Here is a 19,712-nt window from a genome sequence, read left to right on the forward strand (position 1 = left end):
ATGTGAAAGACCTCTGCCTGAGACCCTGGGGAGCCGCTGCAGGTCTGAGTAGATAATACTTTGATGGACCAAGGGTCTGATTCAGTATAAGGCAGCTTCATTTATGTGTTCACCTACCTCACAGGGTGTCTCTTGTGGGGAGGGGAAGGGAAGGTGATTGTAAGCCGGTTTGATTCTTCCTTAAGTGGTAGAGAAAATTGGCATATAAAAACCGACTCTTCTTCTTCAATGGAGTGAGACAGTCTTACTGCCTTACCCCAATCTTCTCCACCTTTCCACTGAATAATGGCTCGGCTCAGATGTCACAAGCCTGACACCCAAACCGTGGTGATATGCTCTCCATTCATGCGTGTGGATTCCCTTCTCCCTCACCTGGTTTGCTCTACCTATAATTTTTGGTTACACCTGAATTGGATGAACTATGGTTAGTGCTAACCAAGAAATGCTGCAGAACCATACTCTGAAACTGTGGAGTTTCAAACTGTATCTTTGTAGGCCATTCCTGACTGGTGGTAAGCACTGTTGGGGCAACCCCAAAGTGAGAATAGACAGGAAAACCTGAGCTGCATCACATGAACACATGAAGCTGCCTTCTACTGAATCAGATCCTTGGTCCATCAAAGTCAGTATTGTCTACTTAGACCGGCAGCAGCTCGCCAAGGTCTCATGTTAGAGGTCTTTCACATCACCTACTTGCCTAGTCCCTTCAACTGGAGATGCCAGGGATTGAACCTGGGACCTCTGCATGCCAAGCAGATGCTCTACCACCGAGCCACAGCCCCTCGAGGAGTAAGATAATATTTTTCTGATCTACTTTTTGCCTTAGGTTATTAAATATTTGATCCTGACTCTTCAGTACTGACTTGGAAGAGAAAGAAACCATTAACAGCAAGGAGAAACTCATGAACAGTTTTCAGGAAGAAACTAGGGTTTTGCCAAGGCATGGTGCTGGCAAAGGGGAGCATAAAAGAAGTAGCTCAGCTATTATGACTGTTCTACATTTATTCTATGCCACCAGAGTACATAGCACAGAGGTGCAGCTACAATATGCAATAAAACAAGAAGATTTACATATTACCGTGAAGAATAGCGGCTTTATGGTGAAAGAACCTTTCATGGACTAGAGGCCACTGGGTCAGACGCACTAGGTTATCTTGCCTCTCATGCCGATGTTATCCTCAGTTCATGAATCTGATGAAGTCGGCTCAGGTCCGCCAAAAAGTTCTTCCACCATTAATCTGTTAGTCTTTAAGGTACCCCATCACCGTTCTTTGATCACGTATATAGTTTCATCCCAAAACCATCGAGCAGCTCTGCTCCCACAGCTGTTCTTGGGGATCCGATCCAGAATTTCATTCCTTTAAAGATTAGACGTCTTCCTCTAATCCCCGGCCCATATCCATAAACACAGAGATATAGAGATAAAAGACATACGGAGCTGTTTTATATGGCTAGACCTATTGTTGTTCATCTTCTCCTGTATGCACACACACACAAATTAGGGATACAAGCATGTGATATTTTCATTTCTTTTGTAGTTATAGTACAGATTCGTCACGAGCATTTTCAGTGTGCACATTTCCTTCGGTCATTCCCCCCCATTTCTTTTGCTTCTTTTACATTTATGCCAGGGGTGTCAAACTCATTTGTTATGAGGGCCAGATATGACATAAATGTCACTTGGTTGGGCTGGGCCATGCCTCGCCAGCCTAGATCGGGACTGGAGGGGTTGGCTGCCTCGGCTGGTTCACCGGCTGGATAAGAGCTCTCAAGGGACTGGATCCGGCCCGCGGGCCTTACGTTTGACACCAGTGATTTATACAGTATTTCACATTTCCCCAGCGTTCATACAGCATTTTCACACCACTGCTATATTACGCACCACTTTTATACTATTTATACAGAAAAAAAGTGTTAATTTTTACATCTACATTACTACGGAATGTTATTTTGGACAGATAAAAAAAGATTTTCACCACTTCGTCCTGAGTAACAAACAAGAAAAGACACTCTAGCTAGCAATTAAAACTAGGCAGAGTCTGCTTAAGAACCTACAATAGCTAAGGAAATAGAGAACGAATACTGTTTGAAATATTGCCGAAGGGTTTCACGGTCAGAGTTCATTGGTTCTTGTAGGTTATCCGGGCTGTGTGATCGTGGTCTTGGGATTTTCTTTCCTGACGTTTCGCCAGCAGCTGTGGCAGGCATCTTCAGAGGAGTAACACTGAGTGTTACTCCTCTGAAGATGCCTGCCACAGCTGCTGGCGAAACGTCAGGAAAGAAAATACCAAGACCACGGTTACACAGCCCGGATAACCTACAAGAACCAATGAATACTGTTTGATCCTGCAGTCTCAATACGTGTTTGTTTATTTTTCCTTCTAGTTTTAGCCTTTGTAATTTTAGGATATTATCAAGCATTCTAATTTTACCCACATTTAGTCTTTGTTTGGATACTAATTAGTTATTCACCTTGATAATCTTACAATTTTTAACCATTTTAACCATTTAACCATTTTAATAGCAAATCTATTTTGCATTTGTTTTTTATCCTATACTATTTAACTATGCACGTTTGTCTCATTTGATGGTCTATCACTGCAAATAAATTATTGATTGAACTCCAGCTTTCCAGTCAAAACAGAGTGGCCACAAAATCCAGTAACTTTCAGAATTCATATCGACAGATACACAGAAACACCATATGATCTTCTCTGCTGAATGACGGCACCCTCAGCGCAGCATACACCTGTTTATTCTTAAGCACATTCCCCATCCACCAACTGAGAGTCTTAAAGACGAGACACCTGAAGCACTTTGAACAAATGTCCTGCACAGGTTTTAACCCTTTTACTTTGACCAGTTTTGCGGACACTTGACTCCTTCCCCTGCCAAGCTGTTATTTGCTCTCAGGGGAAAAAAGATAGGCATACAATTTCCTTCCTTCCTTCACATGGCAAATGTCTACTCCAGGGGGATGACAAAGGTCATGAAAATGGCATGGGAAGAGTTAACCAGTGTGGTGTAATGGTTAGGAGCAGTGGACTCTAATGTGGAGAACCAGGTTCAATTCCCTGCTCCTCCACATGAGCGGTGGACTCTAATCTGGTGAACCGGGTTGGTTTCCCCACTCCTCCACATGAAGCCAGCTAGATGACCATGGGCTAGTCACAGTTCTCTCCAGACTCTCAGCCCCACCTATCTCACAAGGTTATCTGTTGGGGGAAGAGGAAGGGAAGGCAATTATAAGCTGCTTTGACACTCCTTAAAAGGTAAAGAAAAGCGGGGTATAAAAACCAACTCTCCTTCTTCTTCCCCCAAGGGTCTTGATCCAAATCCTCTCACTTGCAATTTACCATTAAAAAAACAACAACAGCAGGGGGATCCATTCATGGATTCCCTCAACATCTCAGCTAGTTTGATGTTCATATGTCTTAAAATCCTCCAAGTGATGGTGTCAAGGACATGAAAAAGTGTTTGCTCTATTCATATGATCTCAGCTGGGAAGTGGAACCAACCAACAATGGTTCAGCGCACTTGTCCACTACTTCCTTCAAGCAGCTCCATCCACGGGACCATTCCCAAGGGAGCATTTAGGATACAGGAATTCAGTCTTGCTCCAAACAGATAAAAACATCATCATAAAGCTTTTGTGATCAGCTTCCACTTAGTTCTGGATATTTTGACACATCTAAATGTGGGAGACTGGTTTTCTACTTGTGAGTTTCTGGAGCTCTTGCTGTATTGCACCCCATGTTCTCAAAGTGCCCCACCTCACTTCCATGTGGAGAGGAGGTCTCACTGAAGGTGAAGCCTCCTTGACATGTGCTTAGGGTTGCCAATCTCCAGGTGGTGCCTAGAGATCTCCCTCTCTTACAACTGATCTCCAGGCGACAGAGATCAGTTCCCCTGGAGAAAATGGCCGCTTTGGTTCTATGGCATTGAAGCCCCTCCCCTCTCCAAATCCCACCCTCCTCAGGCTCCACCCCCAAAATCTCCAAGTATTTCCCCACCTGGAGCTGGCAACCCTAAATGGGCCATCACATCACAGGAAGAGGCCCTATACTGGGCCAGACCACTGCTATAATTAGGCTTGCAACTTTAAGCAACTTTGTGTGTGTGTGTAAAGTGCTGTCAAGTCACAGCCAACTTGTGGCGACCCCTTTTGGGGTTTTCATGGCAAGAGACTAACAGAGGTGGTTTGCCAGTGCCTTCCTCTGCACAGCAACCCTGGTATTCCTTGGTGGTCTCCCGTCCAAATACTAACCAGGGCTGACCCTGCTTAGCTTCTGAGATCTGACGAGATCAGGCTAGCCTGGGCCATCCAAGTCAGGGCTAAGCAACTTTAGTAACAATAAAATTAAAGGACAGTAAAACTAGCAATGAAAACAAAAGGTTCTTTGACTAACAAGTGCAGATCTAAAACTCCTTCAGATTAAGAAAAGAATGGATATGTTGGGTGATGCTGCCCTCTAGGTGCCTTGGAGGGAACCTGCTAACCCCTAAATAAGGGTTGTTCTGGGCACACCTCGAGGAGCTCAATCGGTCCACAAACACCTTGGCAAAATCCCCCCTAGATCCAGGTCTGTTCTTTTAGACACCGACTGGTCCAGGGACACGTACAGCGATGGCTCTCCACTGCTGGCAGCACAGAGCGGTGTCAAGCTGCAGGAGGCCCACAGATGCCAAAGGAATGGAATATTGCACGTCCATGAATGAAAGAACTGCCATATTGGGTCAGGTCAACAGCCCCTCTAGTCCTTCCTTGTCAAATGGATGCTTCAGAAGAAGGGAGTGGGGGGGGGGGGGAGGGGGAAGGACAATTAAGGAACGAGTCATCCTTCCTCACTGCTCAGTTACAGCTTCCCCTCCAAAAGTCTGAAGAGTGTTCAACAAGGACTCCGTGTACTTTGCCATCTTGGGTTAACAGCAGTACCCAGTTGGAACGACAGCATTGAAAAGCTGCGGCATGCCCTGCCCTTGATCTTTTAAGCAAGTTAGATAGGATTTCTGATGAAACTGACAAAATTAAATTGGACTATTTGTTATTGGATAAGAGCTCTCGGACCTCGAGCCAAGTAGCCAGATTTTGTATTTCGATAAGCAGGATCCGGAAAATTAAGAGTTGCGGCAGATTTCAAATAGTCTTCAAGGGTTGTTAAAAGGTCATATTTTACATTATTTTCATAAGTTATTAAAATAACTTAGGAAAATTAAGAGTTGCGGCAGATTTCAAATAGTCTTCAAGGGTTGTTAAAAGGTCATATTTTACATTATTTTCATAAGTTATGTTTTCGTGTAATTGGGCCGAAATGTCTATTGTTTGTAATGCTGGTCAATGACCTTTAGTAAAGAGGAGCGATCGATTGAGATCTTTTAAGCACTGATGAGAAGCCGACGCCAGTCACTTGAAATGCCCTGTGCTGATGCTGAGAGTCACTTTCCTTCCATTTCATACACAATACAGAAGAATCATGACCCATTGTGATAATCGGAAAGAACATAATTAAAAATAGTGGTTCTGCAACTACAGAACAGAATTGATCTCATCTACCAGTTCAGAAACCCTCCTCCTTTAGTATTCTGGGATATGAAAGTCTGTGTTTTAGGGCTTGAAACTAGGATGTGAATGGTAGCTCGCCTGGTAGGGTTGCCAGGTCCCTCTTCACCACCAGCGGGAGGTTTTTGGGGTGGAGCCTGAGGAGGGCGTGGTTTGGGGAGGGGAGGGACTTCAATGTCATAGAGTCCAATTGCCAAAGCAGCCATTTTCTCCAGGTGAACGGATCTCTATTGGCTGGAGATCAGTTGTAATAGCAGAAGATCTCCTGCTAGTACCCGGAGGTTAGCAACCCTATTGCCTGGACATCAACGAAGGGATAACCTCCTTCCCCAGCAAAATGACTTTATGTATCTGAAGCTCTCCAAGTCCTGCCTTATGTTATTTGTGCACCAGGTACTCTTCCATCACAGACAAACTCCAGTGTGTCTAGGAGACACACTGTGCAGGAGACAAAAAATAAAAATTAATAAGGAGCCCTGAAACTGAGTTCTTTTTCAACAGGTTAAAAAGCTCTGGCTTTGTCTAAGTTACCAAAAGCAGCTGCTAGGTAAGAAAAATGTGATTGTCTCCAATGAAAAGCATGCAATTTTGAAAACCCAGCAAGCAAGAGAATTTGTATATTTTGGCAAATCATTCTGCCAGCACCTTTTGAAGTTTGTCTCTTTGTTGGCCTGTTAACTGGTTTTGCTCTCCTTTTCAATTGCCTGGGAACCCCATGCACGTCTCTTCAACCTCAAGGGATGGATACACATTTATGACTACCATTACAGAAACTGCAGAACAAAAAACTATCAGTCGTAGGCTACATATCTGTCAGGACTTCAGTAAAGAATGAGCACAGGGGGAGGGGAGAACAGAGCTTGCTTATCCGGGGCCCGAATGGAAGCCCTTGCTGACAATATCTGTCATATGCTCTGTCTGAAACATTGATGCCTCTGGCTGTGCCTTGTCTGAATGACCAGAAATTGTGCGCCTATTGTTCGAGAAAGGTCTAAGAGTATAAACTGATACCCAAAGCCAGATAAACCAGAATAGCTTTGTGTTGTCCTAAATGATAACACTACCGACTAGAGTCATTCCTCTCCAATAAGGATATTCCATAAAACACACACAGGCACTCAGACACACAGAGAAGCTAGCCACGGTGGCCCACATTGCTGTTAGAGACATGACCACGTGAAGTAGATGTACAGAAAGCCAGACCATTGGTCCATCTAGCTCAGAACTGTTCAGACAAAGAGAGGCCTTTTCCAATGTCTACTACCTGAGATCCATCACACAGGGGATGTCAGAGACTGAACCTGGGATCTTCTGCATGCAAAAATATAGTTTCGGAGGATAGCCATGTTGGTCTGCAGTGGAACAGTTAGATTCGAGAGTCCAGTAGCACCTTAGAGACCAACAAGATTTTCGGGGTGTAAGCTCTCGAGAGTCAAAGCTCCCTTCATCAGGTTGCCTGGAAACCCCACACACAGCTCTCCCAGAAAAAATATGCCATTCCACCACTGAACCAGAGGACATCAATATTCTTTCACTTAACCCTTGATCCTGTGCTCTGACCCACCACTAACCTGTGTAGAGATCGGTATTGGTGTACTCGTCAACCTTCTTGTGATGGAGGACGTAGTCTGAGACTTTGGTGCCAATGGCAGGCTGAACATCCAACCACTCCAAAGAGACGACAGTGCTAGAAGGTTCCACGTTTGGGGACAGTCGCAATCTGGGCCGAACAGACAGGGAGAGAAAAGACAGAACCCCTGAAAATCCAGCTTGCATCTTTTTGCATAGCTGGAAGCAGAAATGCATGTGTAGGTTGATGTGCACAGCATGTCCCTATGCCCACAGTGACAGACCCGCCCACAAGAACACATGCTCACATATGTGCAGTCTCAGGGGCTCCCACTTTGCAAAGCCTCCCCAATTTCTCACATGATCTGCAATGGTGACATCTGGCACAGATCGCCACACAGCTGAAGTAGGCTAGAAAGTGGGCATGGTAGGGGGTGTGTGTCTGTGATGCGATCCCCCGTATCTTAACATTTCCACAAATGGTAGCTGGGGAGGGGGTACATCTGGATTGTAGGGCTGTTGATTCGGTTCGGGCCGAACCGAACTCAAAAAAGGCGGGAAACGGGGGAGCCGAATTTGACGAATTTGGGGGTTCGGCAAATAAATTCGGCAGATTCGCCCCCCCGCGCCTTCACGGGGCTTCCATGAAGGCGCAGGGAGGGGACCCTTTAAACAGGTCTGCGCCTCCCAGCTGGGAATAGCAGATCTGTTTAAAGGGCCCCCTGCCAGCCCTGCCGGGACTCCCGGCAGGGCTGGCGGGGGGTCTGGAAACCCTCTGCGCTGCCTGCGCAGACAGCGCAGAGGGTCTTGCCAGCCCCCTGCCAGCCCTGCCGGGAGGCGCAGATCTGTTTGAAGTCCCCCCGCGCGCCTCCAAGGAGCTTCCCTGGAGGCACGCGGCGGGCCCTTTAAATAGGGGGGGGGTCTGGAAACCCTCTGTGCTGCCTGCGCAGACAGCGCAGAGGGGCTTACCAGCCCCCCGCCAGCCCGGGAGTCCAGGCAGGGCTGGGGGGTGGGGCTTTAAATAGATCTGCGCCTCCCAGCTGGGAGGCGCAGATCTGTTTAAAGGGCTCCCCGCGCGCCTTCAGGGAATCCCCCTGAAGGCGCGTGGGGGGGCGAATTTTCCCCTGAACTCCGGATCTCCCCGAATTTCCGGGGATCCGAAGCGGGGGAGTTCGGACTTCGGCACAGCCCGAATAAAAACGGGCCGAATTTTGCCGAAGCCGAACTATACCGAATTTTTTTTTCAACAGCCCTACTGGATTGTAACTGTGGTTCTGCGCAAGAACTCCCTTCCTAGCGCAAACAGCATGGGGGATTTACATTGTGAAAAGCATGTGGAGAAAAATGTCTTCATGCCCAATATAATGATCTTGATCCAACCCCCCGCCCCTCCCCATGGCATAACACAGATCAGATCACCTGTCTCCAACTTCTGGTCTAGCTTTGCCTAGAGTTCATCTCTGCAGTTCACTTCTCTATGAACTGGGCTATAAGTTTTCTAGCAGCCACATTTTGAACATAAGAAGAAGACGAGTTGGTTTTTATATGCCCACTTTCTCTCCCTTTTAAGGAGACTCAAACCGGCTTACAATCTCCTTCCCTTCCTCTCCCCACAACAGACACCTTGTGAGGTAGGTGTGGCTGAGAGAGTTTGGAGAGAAATGTGTCTAGCCCAAGGTCACCCAGCAGGCTTCATATGTAGGAGTGGGGAAACCAACCCGGTTCACCACATTAGAGTCCGCAGCTCATATGGAGGAGTAGGGTATTAAACCCGGTTCTCCAGATTAGAGTCCACCGCTCCTAACCACTACACCACACAGGCTCTTATAAGAACATAAGATGACTCCTGTTGGAGCAGACCATTGGTCCATCTAGTCCAGTATCCACACAGAGTGGCCAAGCAGTTACTATGGAGAGTCAATAGCAGGGCATAGAGGCCAAGGCCTTCCCCCAATGTTGCCTCCTGGCACTGTTATTCAGTGCCTCTGAATGCTAAGGTTCCCTTTAGCCACTGTGGCTGGTAGCCAATGAGGGACCTATCCTCCATGAATCTGTCTAATCCTCTTTTAAAGCCATTATTTCATGGTCATCAGTATCTTCCCTTTTCTTTTAAAGCCACCTATGCCTGTGGCCATTGCTACATCCTCTGGCAGTGAATTCCACATTTCAATCACTCTTTGTGTAAAGAAGCATCTCCTTTTGTTTGTCCCGAATCTACATAAAGTTGCCAGGTCCCTCTTTGCCATTGGCAGGAGGTTTTGGGGGTGGAGCCTGAGGAGGGTGGGGTTTGAGGAGGGGAGGGACTTCAATGCCATAGATTCCAGTTGCCAACGCGGCCGTTTCCTCCTGGTGAACTCATCACTATGGGCTGGAGAGCAGTAGTAATAGCAGGAGATCGCCAGATAGTACCTGGAGGTCAACAACCTTAAATCTACCACACCTCAGTTTCGCTGGATGCTTACACTGTCTATACAGTTTTCATCAACGAGTGCTTTTTTGGGGGAGCCCAGAAGGTTGGTAACCTTTGGACAGCAGCTTGAGGATGAAAGAAGGGAGGGGGCCTTGGACAGAAGCAATGGAGATGTATCTCCACTAGACAACCTGGGAGAGCACTAGGACTGCCAGCTCCAGGTTGGGAAATACCTGGAGATTTTTGGGGCAGAGCCTGAGGAGGCGGGGTTTGGGGAGAGGAGGGACTTCAATACCATAGAGTCCCATTGCCAAAGCGGCCATTTTCTCCAGGTGAACTGATCTCTATTGGCTGGAGATCAGTTGTAATAGTGGGAGATCTCCAGCTAGTACCTGGAGGTTGGCAACCCTAGAGGGCACATGCAGAGGACATTTGAGAAGGAGGACTTACACAGGCTGGTGGAGGGGGCTGCAGTTGGGGAGGCTGTTCTCATCAAAGGCGTTCAAGTCACACCGGCACCAGTCCTCAATCACATCTCCTTTCCCCGAGCACCAGTACGAGCTCATGAGAGCACCTTTGAAAGCCTGAAATGCAGAAAGAGAGGAAGAATATAGTCAGAGGTTCAGCAGCAACAAGAACGGGCTGCTGTTCTTTGGCGGGGCCTTTCTGCAGCATTGGCTCCACCTCGAAAGAAAGAATACGAGGGAACCCAAAACCTATAATTCCAAGGAGCTGGTCAAAATTGGTAGAACAGCAAACTACAACCTTGCTCTCCTTTTTTTTTTTTTTTTTAAAGTAACAAGAGGGGAGGAAAAACAGAAAAAAAGATAATAAAGAATTACATACAATACACTCTTTTCCCCCCTTTCTTCCTTGGCACCCAGATTGCGTGTGTGTGTTAAGTGCCGTCAAGTCGCTTCCGACTCATGGCGACCCTATGAATGAAAGTCCTCCAAAATGTCCTATCTTTGACAGCCTTGCTCAGATCTTGCAAATTGAAGGCTGTGGCTTCCTTTATTGAGTCCATCCACCTCTTGTTGGGTCTTCCTCTTTCCCTGCTGCCCTCAACTTTTCCTAGCATGACTGTCTTTTCCAGTGACTCTCGTCATCTCAGATTATGCTACCATAAACTCGCTAATACATTAAAAACTAGCCACTAAAAGTACTATCCGATGTTCTCAACATTTCTTGTCCTGTTTTCTCTTTCTTTCTTTCTCTTTCTTTCTTTCTCTTTCTTTCTCTTTCTTTCTTTCTTTCTTTCTTTCTTTCTTTCTTTCTTTCTTTCTTTCTTTCTTTCTTTCTTTCTTTCTTTCTTTCTTTCTTTCTTTCTTTCTTTCTTTCTTTCTTCTCCACAAATTTAATTATAGTCCGAATTGGATTATAATAGCCATAATAACCCAATAAAACATGCCTATCTATATAAGATTACAAATAAATATTTACCGTATGATTTGATATATGACTTACTACCTATATTACTGTGTATTGCTATTAGCCCTGATATCATTTTAAAATAAACACAATAAAATCAGTAATATTGATAATACAGCTTCCATCTTTCTTGGAATAGATCAAGGGATTTCATATTTGTTAGCTTGGCCATTAAAGCAAATTCTTGGTTTATACTTTCACTCTGATATTTTTGGTATTGTTGAAAGTTTCCAATTTCTAGCAAAAATAATTCTGGTGGCTGAAGTTGCATATTGATAAAGTTCTCTCTATGAGTTATCATCCATTGTTTATTTATTTATTTCTTGCATTTATATCTCGCTCTCATTCCCGGCAAGCCGGGCTCAATTATCAATTTTCATGTTGCATATACCAACCACTAACAAACAGCAGGGGGTGGTTTCCCAAAAATAAAATAAAACTTATATTTCGGTGTTGATCACAATATTTGCATCTCACCCTTCAATATGTATACTGATAAGGCAGCCGTGAATCTTAAACACTATAATAAAATCGTATAATTTTTTTTAAAAGGTCACCAGACAAGAATCAAAACAGGAGCCAAAACAGCCAGGGGAAATAACAAAACGATGGGCAGCGATCAATAGTGAAGCATTGTGACAGATCACGGGGTCTTGTGGCAAGGCAGAAACTAAAACATTTAACTGCTATAAGATTTTCTGAGCCAGAGCTCGGGTCATTGCTGATGCCCTGTTAGTTGCCACAAGATTACCAGGTCCCTCCTGTCCTTCGGTGGGAGGTTTTTAGGGTGGAGGTGAGGGGGGATCGCACGCGCGTGCGCACAGCTGCGCCGATGCGATTACGTCACTTCCGTTTTACAACCGGAAGTGCTGCATCAAGAGGCCTTTTCCACTCAAACTCCAAAGGCTGGTTGCGATGCAGCACTTACGGTTGCAAAACTCATCACAAACGGCCATTTACCACTCAAACTCCCAGTCTGAGTGGAAAGGGCCTCTCGAGATGCAGGTTGTAAAACGGAAGTGGCGTACTGCTGCAGGCAGGCGCTCATGCACGCATTGCCCGCCGACCCTCAGCTGGTCGGTGGGCAGCCAGGTGGATTGGCGGGGGTTTGCCCGCCGCCATCGGGCACTTGGCAACACTATGAAGCGGTTAAGAGCTGCAGGCTCTAATCTGGAGAACCAGGTTTGATTCCGTTCCTTATCTATCACCGGCAACACATTTATAATTCTAAAAGGACTCCTGAAATTTTAAAGAGATGGAGACAAACCAAAAGACAACAAGAATGAAAAGACCGGACTTTCTTCACCCAAAGCATCTGTTTAAAATGAAGCATCCAAAGCAGGGGTGTCAAACATAAGACCCCGAAGGCCAGATCCAGACACTCAAGAGTTCTTATCCGGCCCGCGAGTCAGCTGAGGCAACCACTCCTTCCCCACCCCACTCACAATCTGGGCTAGCGAGACAGGGTCCAGCTCGAGCAACTGACATTTACGTCATATCCAGCCCTTGTAACAATTGAGTTTGATACCCCTGAGCCAAAGCATCTGTTTAATTAATTTATTTTATAGATTTATTATTTTCATTTATTACCCTGCTCTCCCTGGCCAAAGCCCCGTCAGAGTGGGTTACAAAATATAAAAGTCCTGTTAAATCAATAAAAGCATTAAAACATTTTAAAATAGCCCTATACAATGATATACACATTATACCAAATTACCTAAGTGCCTCTAAAGTATGAATTGCAACACACACAAACTTCAACTAGGTGAGCAGGTGGAAAATACCAGATTGAATAAAAAAAAAGGTATTACCGCAGTGGGGAGGTTAAAAAGGTAAAGGTCCCCTGTGCAAGCACCAGGTCATTCCTGACCCATGGGGTGACGTCACATCCTGATGTTTACTAGGCAGACTTCTTGTTTGCAGGGTGGTTTGCCAGTGCCTTCCCCAGTCATCTTCCCTTTACTCCCAGCAAGCTGGGTCCTCATTTTACCGACCTCGGAAGGATGGAAGGCTGAGTCAACCTTGAGACGGCTACCTGCCACCAACTTCCGTCGGAATCAAACTCAGGTCATGAGCAGAGCTTGGACTGCAGTACTGCAGCTTACCACTCTGTGCCACGGGCTCCTGTGGGGAGGTTATGGAGGCCGAAAATACAGAAATGTAAAGTTGGAGCTGAAAGTATGGCTTCTTGGCATTTCAGAATTTTGCCAGAGAGACTCGTGTCTCAATGAAGACTTCAAGCCTCAAGACTCACAACAACACATTTCCTTGTGTATGGGTCCCTCCCGTGCTGCTAAGCAGACATGTGCTGGTGCTTCCTTGTTGAAACTTAAGATTCCCAGGCATGTGGGGGGCTGATTCAGATCAGGACTGTGATTATTGGGGAGATGGGTCTTAAGCCTCCCCTCTAGGGTTGCCAACTTCCAGGTACTAGCTGAAGATCACCTGCTATTACAACTGATCTCCAGCAGATAGAGATCAGTTAACCTGAAGAAAATGGCCGCTTTGGCAATTGGACTCTATGGCATTGAAGTCCGCCCCCTCCCCGAACCCTGCCCTCCTCAGACTCCGCCACTAAAACCTCCCACCAGTAGCGAAGAGGGACCTGGCAACCCTACTCCCCTCTGTTCCATTTTCTGACCAGAAATGGCCCCAAGGAGTCACTATTTACCCTATTGGGTATATCCCTTCTGTATACATGCGGTACCACATCAGACAGAAGCAGGGGGTCAGCAGCGTGGAGCACTTCTCCCCACACATAGAAAACCAGCACATAATGGAGAATAAAAGTTTGCTATTTTGTATGGAAGAGCATTAAATCATTTAAGTATTGCCTACAGCCCAACAGAAGCATACCTCCTCAGCAAACATCAAACTGGATGTGATACTAGGAAATCTGTGAAGGGTCCTCTTATTCATTTTTTAAAATGGTAAACAGATATCATGGGGGGGATCTGGATCAAAATTGTCATGTTGTGTAAGGGAGGCGAACCTTTCAGCCCCTTGAAATGAGCAACTGGGAGCAGCTACATGCTTCTCAGTGGGAAATGCATAGATGATGAAGAAGAAGAGTTGGTTTTTATATGCCGACTTTCTCTACCTTTTAAGGAGAATCCTTTCCTTTCCTTTATCCCTTAGAAGCTCCTTGATCCATTGATCTTGAGCAGCGTAAATCTAATGTTTGAGGGATATAAGGACTGAAATAAATCTTGCCACTGACAATGTAGTCTTGGGATCCCTGTCACTTAATAAAAAAGGCATTATGTCAGACACAGAGGCATTGGATTTATATGTTAAAAGGGGAGAGATATAACATGATCGGAGTTCCTCATAAAAGCGGCATTCCAAGAGGGCATGGGCTAATGAATCGATAGAGCCAGAAGAGCAAGGACAGGTCCTGTCTGAATATGGTATATTCAAAATTCTGCTCTGCATAACCATAGAGGGGTTAGCATTCAGTCTAGCTAAACAGAAGGCTCTAGAAAGACGAGGAGTTGTCAAATAATAAGTATAAGCGGGCAAACCGCGTCGTGGTGGTATTCCGAAAAACTGAGATGAACAAACGCGGCGAGCACAAAAAGTAGTCATTATAATCAAGCTCTTTAATGTGCTTTTGGTGAAAGCTTCAGTTTCCCCAAGATCTAATAACACATCCTGCGAAAAGCCCAACAACGACAATTTCTCATCTAAGTTTTTTTGCCATGAGGATTTAAAAGGCTCGTGCTTTAGAGAAGCCAGGAGCCCCTCAGTCCTAAAGCAAAGCTTAAGTTGTAATTTAAAGGCAGCCAACCATGCCCTAGCTTCGAGCGACATTTGGCCAAACTCGGAGCGAAGGGTAACGCCTGCAACTCATCAAGGGGCATTTAAGAGTTTTCATAAAAACTGAAGCAATGGACGATCAATAGATTCATTGACAGCAGTTATCCAAATGGCAACACCAAAAAGAATAATTGGAATAATTTTTAAGTTGAAAACCGACTTACAATCTCCTTCACTTCCTCTCCCCACAACAGACAGCTGTGAGGTAGGTGGGGCTGAGAGAGCGCTAAGAGAGCTGTGACTAGCCCAAGGTCACCCAGCTAGTTTCATGTGTTGGACACCAACCCGGTTCACCAGATTAGCGTCCTCCACTCATGTGGAGGAGTGGGGAATCAAACCCGGTTCACCAGATTAGAGTCCGCAGTTCTTAACCACTACATCACGCTGGATGCTTATAGGCATCTATGTTTCTAATTACTTCTCCTTTGGCACGCTTCATATCAGACCAATGACCAAAAAATGTATATTGCCAGCTTTTTAGCCTTTTGTTTCATCTTGTACTTTGCACTTGGATAGATACAAACAATCTCCTCCCCGCGGACTTTGACAGGGAGCCTTAACAAAAACTGCTAACACGGTTGGTGTGTATGCACTCATGGACGAGTTGTGTTAATAATAGCAGGACTTCCTCAGAACTCCAGCTCAGATTTCACAGGCCGTTTCACAAAAATAAATAAATAAATAAATAATAATAATAATAGAAACAGAAGCCAGTTTCCTGGGATGATCCGATCCCTTTGCTCACTTGCATTGTGAGATCTCCAGTCTTTCGACTAGCCACTCACATTCTCTCTGTGGTGGCTGGGGCTCACACGCTCTGTGCTTGGCTCACCATCTCTTAACCTCCAGACACAGCAAGGTGATGAGTGATGTGCTCCCCAACTCTCCCCACCCCGCTCTACACTTTCTGGCGCAAAGGTGCTGATCCTGACATAATTCTTCCAGAAACAGCAACTGCAGATCCTGTGTATTACTGTGGTGGCCAACCTCGAGGTACAACCTGGAAATCTGCTATTGCAACTGATCTCCAGCTGAAAGAGATCAATTCACCTGGAGAAAATGGCTGCTTTGGCAATTGGACTCTATGGCATTGACATCCCTCCCCTCCCACACCCTGCCCTCCTCTGGCTTTGCTCCCAAAACCTCCCGCCGGTGGTGAAGAGGGATGTGGCAACCCTATGTATTACTATGAATTAGAAATACCCTGTCGCGCACAGCTTGTCTGGACTTCAGGAGTTTACCTGGTAGCAACTTCACACCACGCAGTTCTGCTATGTACAGTTTATTTACAATATCTACACAGAGTCCTTTGCTGTTAGCATTCACAGTTCTGAGCATCAGCATGCTCCGCCAGCATATATATTTCAGCAATAGGTAACTCACATTCACTATACAGACTTATATACACATTCATGACCAATCACAGTTCACCTGAGATGAGTCATTCTGGAAATCCGCATTCCTGGCTGTACAAACTGGATCAGACCAGCATCATCACATGACTTAGCTGTCACTCTGATCAGTATGATCTGTTTAGCAAACTGCAGACTAGGCATAACTTTGACATATGTTGACACGCTTCCCTTCTATGTTCATCAGCTTCAACAGATTTGGAAGGCTATAACTCTTGTTTAGGATTGTGCTGTAAATGACTTACAAATTGGAAGGATGAACTAACAATAGCTAAAATTGCTACTGAAGGCAGCATGATATAGCCCGATCTCATCAGATCTCGGAAGCTAAGCTGGGTCAGCCCTGGTTAGTATTTGGATGGGTGACCACCAAGGAATACCAGGGTTTCTATGCAGAGGAAGGCACTGGCAAACCACCTCTGTGAGTCTCTTGCCTTGAAGAAGAGTTGATTTTTATGTGCCGACTTTCTATACCACTTAAGGAAGAATCAAACCGACTTACAATCACCATCCTGTCCCCTCCCCACAACAGACACCCTGTGAGGTAGGTGAGTCTGAGAGAGTGTGACTAACCCAAGGTCACCCAGCTGGCTTCATATGTAAGAGTGGGGAAACAAATCCACTTCACAGATTATCATCTGCCATTCACGTGGAGAAGCTGGGAATCAAACCCGGTTCTCCAGATCAGAGTTCACCACTCCCAACCACTGCTCTTAACCACTACTCCATGCTGGATCATAAGGGGTTGTTATAAGTCGGCTATGACTTGACGGCATTTCACACACACACAACATTGCTCCTGTAAACCTCTGAAAAACTACCTTCGATGAAACAGTCAGGGACAGCCCATCCTCCTGATTCATTTAGAAGATGGGGACCTGAATGCAGTCTGCAATATTGCTGGATTGGCTGGCTGGTAAACAATCAGGGAGCCCGTCCCCTTCTGGCTCCTTTGGGAGGCTGCAGAACTCCTCAAGGAGCCATGACAGTCTCAACAGCAGCCTCTTTCAGGATGGCTGATGATTCTGTGGGTAAAATTTTGGTCTTAGTCCAGATCTTGGTCAAATCACCACTCACTGGATGGGACTTTGCTGGTCGAGATACTCTACAAAGACATGACCTACGGCAGAGCGGTTACCAGCAGTTCAAAACAGACAGCGGCAGCTTCAGGGCGTGAAATGGCAGGCTGTGCAGCACATACCGCCTTAGCTGTCATGCACATGCATTTGCACGGATGTGCGCTAGAAACACTATTCAGCCACCCTTAGTTAAGCAGAGAGGGGTTTCAGATGGTGCACGCTACTCCCACAATGCAACAGCTGCCTCAGTTGCCTCCATCTACAGCTCAGGATCTGTTGCCCCTCCTGCACCTCTCAAATACTTTTAGCAGCTTTATTTTATTTTTACAATGAGCTAAGTATAGATAAAGTTCGACGGGGTGGTGAGAGACAACTGTACACGTGCAGAAGTACTCTGGTAGTTGTAAAAGTTATAGTTAGTTACCTACTTTATTGACAGTTATATGACTGTGTGTTTAGTGGGTCAACGCACAGGTCCTTCAGCAGTCATAGGACGCTTTTGGTTGCTGGTTCTCTGTGAGCTGTGAAGTGAGCACCCACTGTCTTCTCTGTTGTCTCAGAAAAATTTAGAAAACTGAGTTGCACGGCTTGCAATCTCCCAGCCGTATTAGGAAGCAAGTCCCAATGAACTCAATGGGACAAGTATACCTGCTTAGGGTTAGATCACAATGGGTAGCCGTGTTAGTCTGTCTGTAGCAGTAGAAAAAAGCAAAAGCCCAGAGTCCTTAAAGACTAACAAAATTTCTGGTAGGAGGAGGAGGAGGAGGAGCAGGAGGAGGAGGAGGAGGAGGAAGAGGAGAAGGAGAAGGAGAAGGAGAAGGAGAAGGAGAAGGAGAAGGAGAAGGAGAAGGAGAAGAGTTGGTTTTTATATGCCAACTTTCTCTACCACTTAAGGAAGAATCAAACCGGTTTACAATCACCTTCCCTTCCCCTTCCCACAATAGACACCCTGTGAGGTAGGTGGGGCTGAGAGAGTGTGACAAGCCAAGGTCACCCAGCTGGCTTCATGTGTAGGAATGGGGAAACCAACTCGGTTCACCAGATTAGTTTCCATTGCTCATGTGGAGGAGTGGGGAATCAAACCCGGCTCTCCAGACGAGAGTCGACCACTCCAAACCACAGCTCTTAACCACTACACAACGCTGGCTCTCCAGCGTGAAATGAGCAGTGACTCATGAAAGCTCATACCCTACCTAGAATTTTTGTTAGTCTTTAAGGTGCTACTGGACTCTTGCTCTTTTCTACTGCTAAGGGTTAGTTTGTGTGGTGGTGGTGGTGGAAAGTGCCATCAAGTCACAGATGATTTATGGCTACTCCGAAGAGTTTTCAAGGCAAGAGGTGTTTGGAGACGGTTTACCATTGCCTACCTCCACGTGGGCTGAGGGAGTTCTGAGAGAACTGTGACTGGCCCATGGTCACCCAGGAGGTTTCATGTGGAGGAGTAGGGAATCGAAACCGGTTCTCCAGATTAGAGTCCACTGCTCTTAAGCACTACACGTAAAAAAAATCCAGAATCCAGAGAAAACCCATGTTGGCTGGAAATCTAATGTAGCCAGGATGAAAGATCCCTTCTTCGAGTGAGCTGCAAAAGGAAAGGGTATAAATAGAATCAACACGGCACTCCCCATCGTATGGGAATGTGTACGTTTCCCCAAACACACAGCTGCCTTTAGCAGGGCACCCTGAGTCACCCACATCTGCTGTTCTTTCTTTCCATACACTTATTAAATGTTCCCATTTGGTCAGCTGCGGCGCCTTCTCTTCCTCTGCCCCTTTTATAGAGAGAATCTGAATTCATTGGGTTAAGATTTAGATCGTAACCAAAAGGTCAGACAGGGGATAGGTACTGTGGCCAAAAAAATAAATTAAGTAACAATTACTATTTATTTTTAGTCTGTCTAATAGTCCTTTGGGGAGAAGAGATGCCAGGGAAGTCAGGACCGTGCTGTTTTGGACTTCTTGAGTAATCACGTTTTTAGCAATATTCTGGCATGAAAGAGGCAGTCTGGAGTAATGTCTAGAGTGCTCGATTTAGATCTGAGAGAATTGGGTTCCAACCCCTCCTGACTTATGACCAAACCAGACCAGAGGAGACCAACAGGCTTCCTGGGTAGACAGATCCCTGGAGGAATGAAGTTCAGAGATAATACATAAAAGAGTGGCATCTATAAGCATTTTAGGATCGTGCATCTTTTTCATACTCTACCCTGCCCTATCCTATTTGTCTGAATGTTATTGCTGACCCCAGAATGGTAGGGCTTTTACTATTCTTTTGAAGTTGATGTCTTCTTGGCTGCTGTCATAATTTCTGTTACTATTATGTGCAGGGTTTTTTTATTCATGCTTTATTTACTTGTGTATTTACACTGGGAGCCAGCTGTGAGAGATGGGATATAAACATTTAAAATAAATAAGTCCTCTTTACCTCCCCG

At 45.7% G+C, this 19,712-nt stretch overlaps 1 protein-coding gene across 1 annotated transcript in view; it reads right to left on the bottom strand.

Moving 5' to 3' along the window:
* ASTN2 (astrotactin 2) overlaps positions 1 to 19,712 on the bottom strand; it is a 783,945-nt gene that overhangs the window by 126,304 nt on the left and 637,929 nt on the right. Inside the window, exons 19-20 of the mRNA XM_056860152.1 lie at positions 9,990 to 10,123; positions 7,132 to 7,280 (exon numbers count right to left, since the gene is read on the bottom strand). Coding sequence (XP_056716130.1) covers positions 7,132 to 7,280; positions 9,990 to 10,123 — 283 coding nt within the window. The remainder of the gene's footprint in view (positions 1 to 7,131; positions 7,281 to 9,989; positions 10,124 to 19,712) is intronic.

The sequence above is a fragment of the Euleptes europaea genome, chromosome 14 (assembly GCF_029931775.1).
Source record: "Euleptes europaea isolate rEulEur1 chromosome 14, rEulEur1.hap1, whole genome shotgun sequence".
NCBI lineage: Eukaryota > Metazoa > Chordata > Lepidosauria > Squamata > Sphaerodactylidae > Euleptes > Euleptes europaea.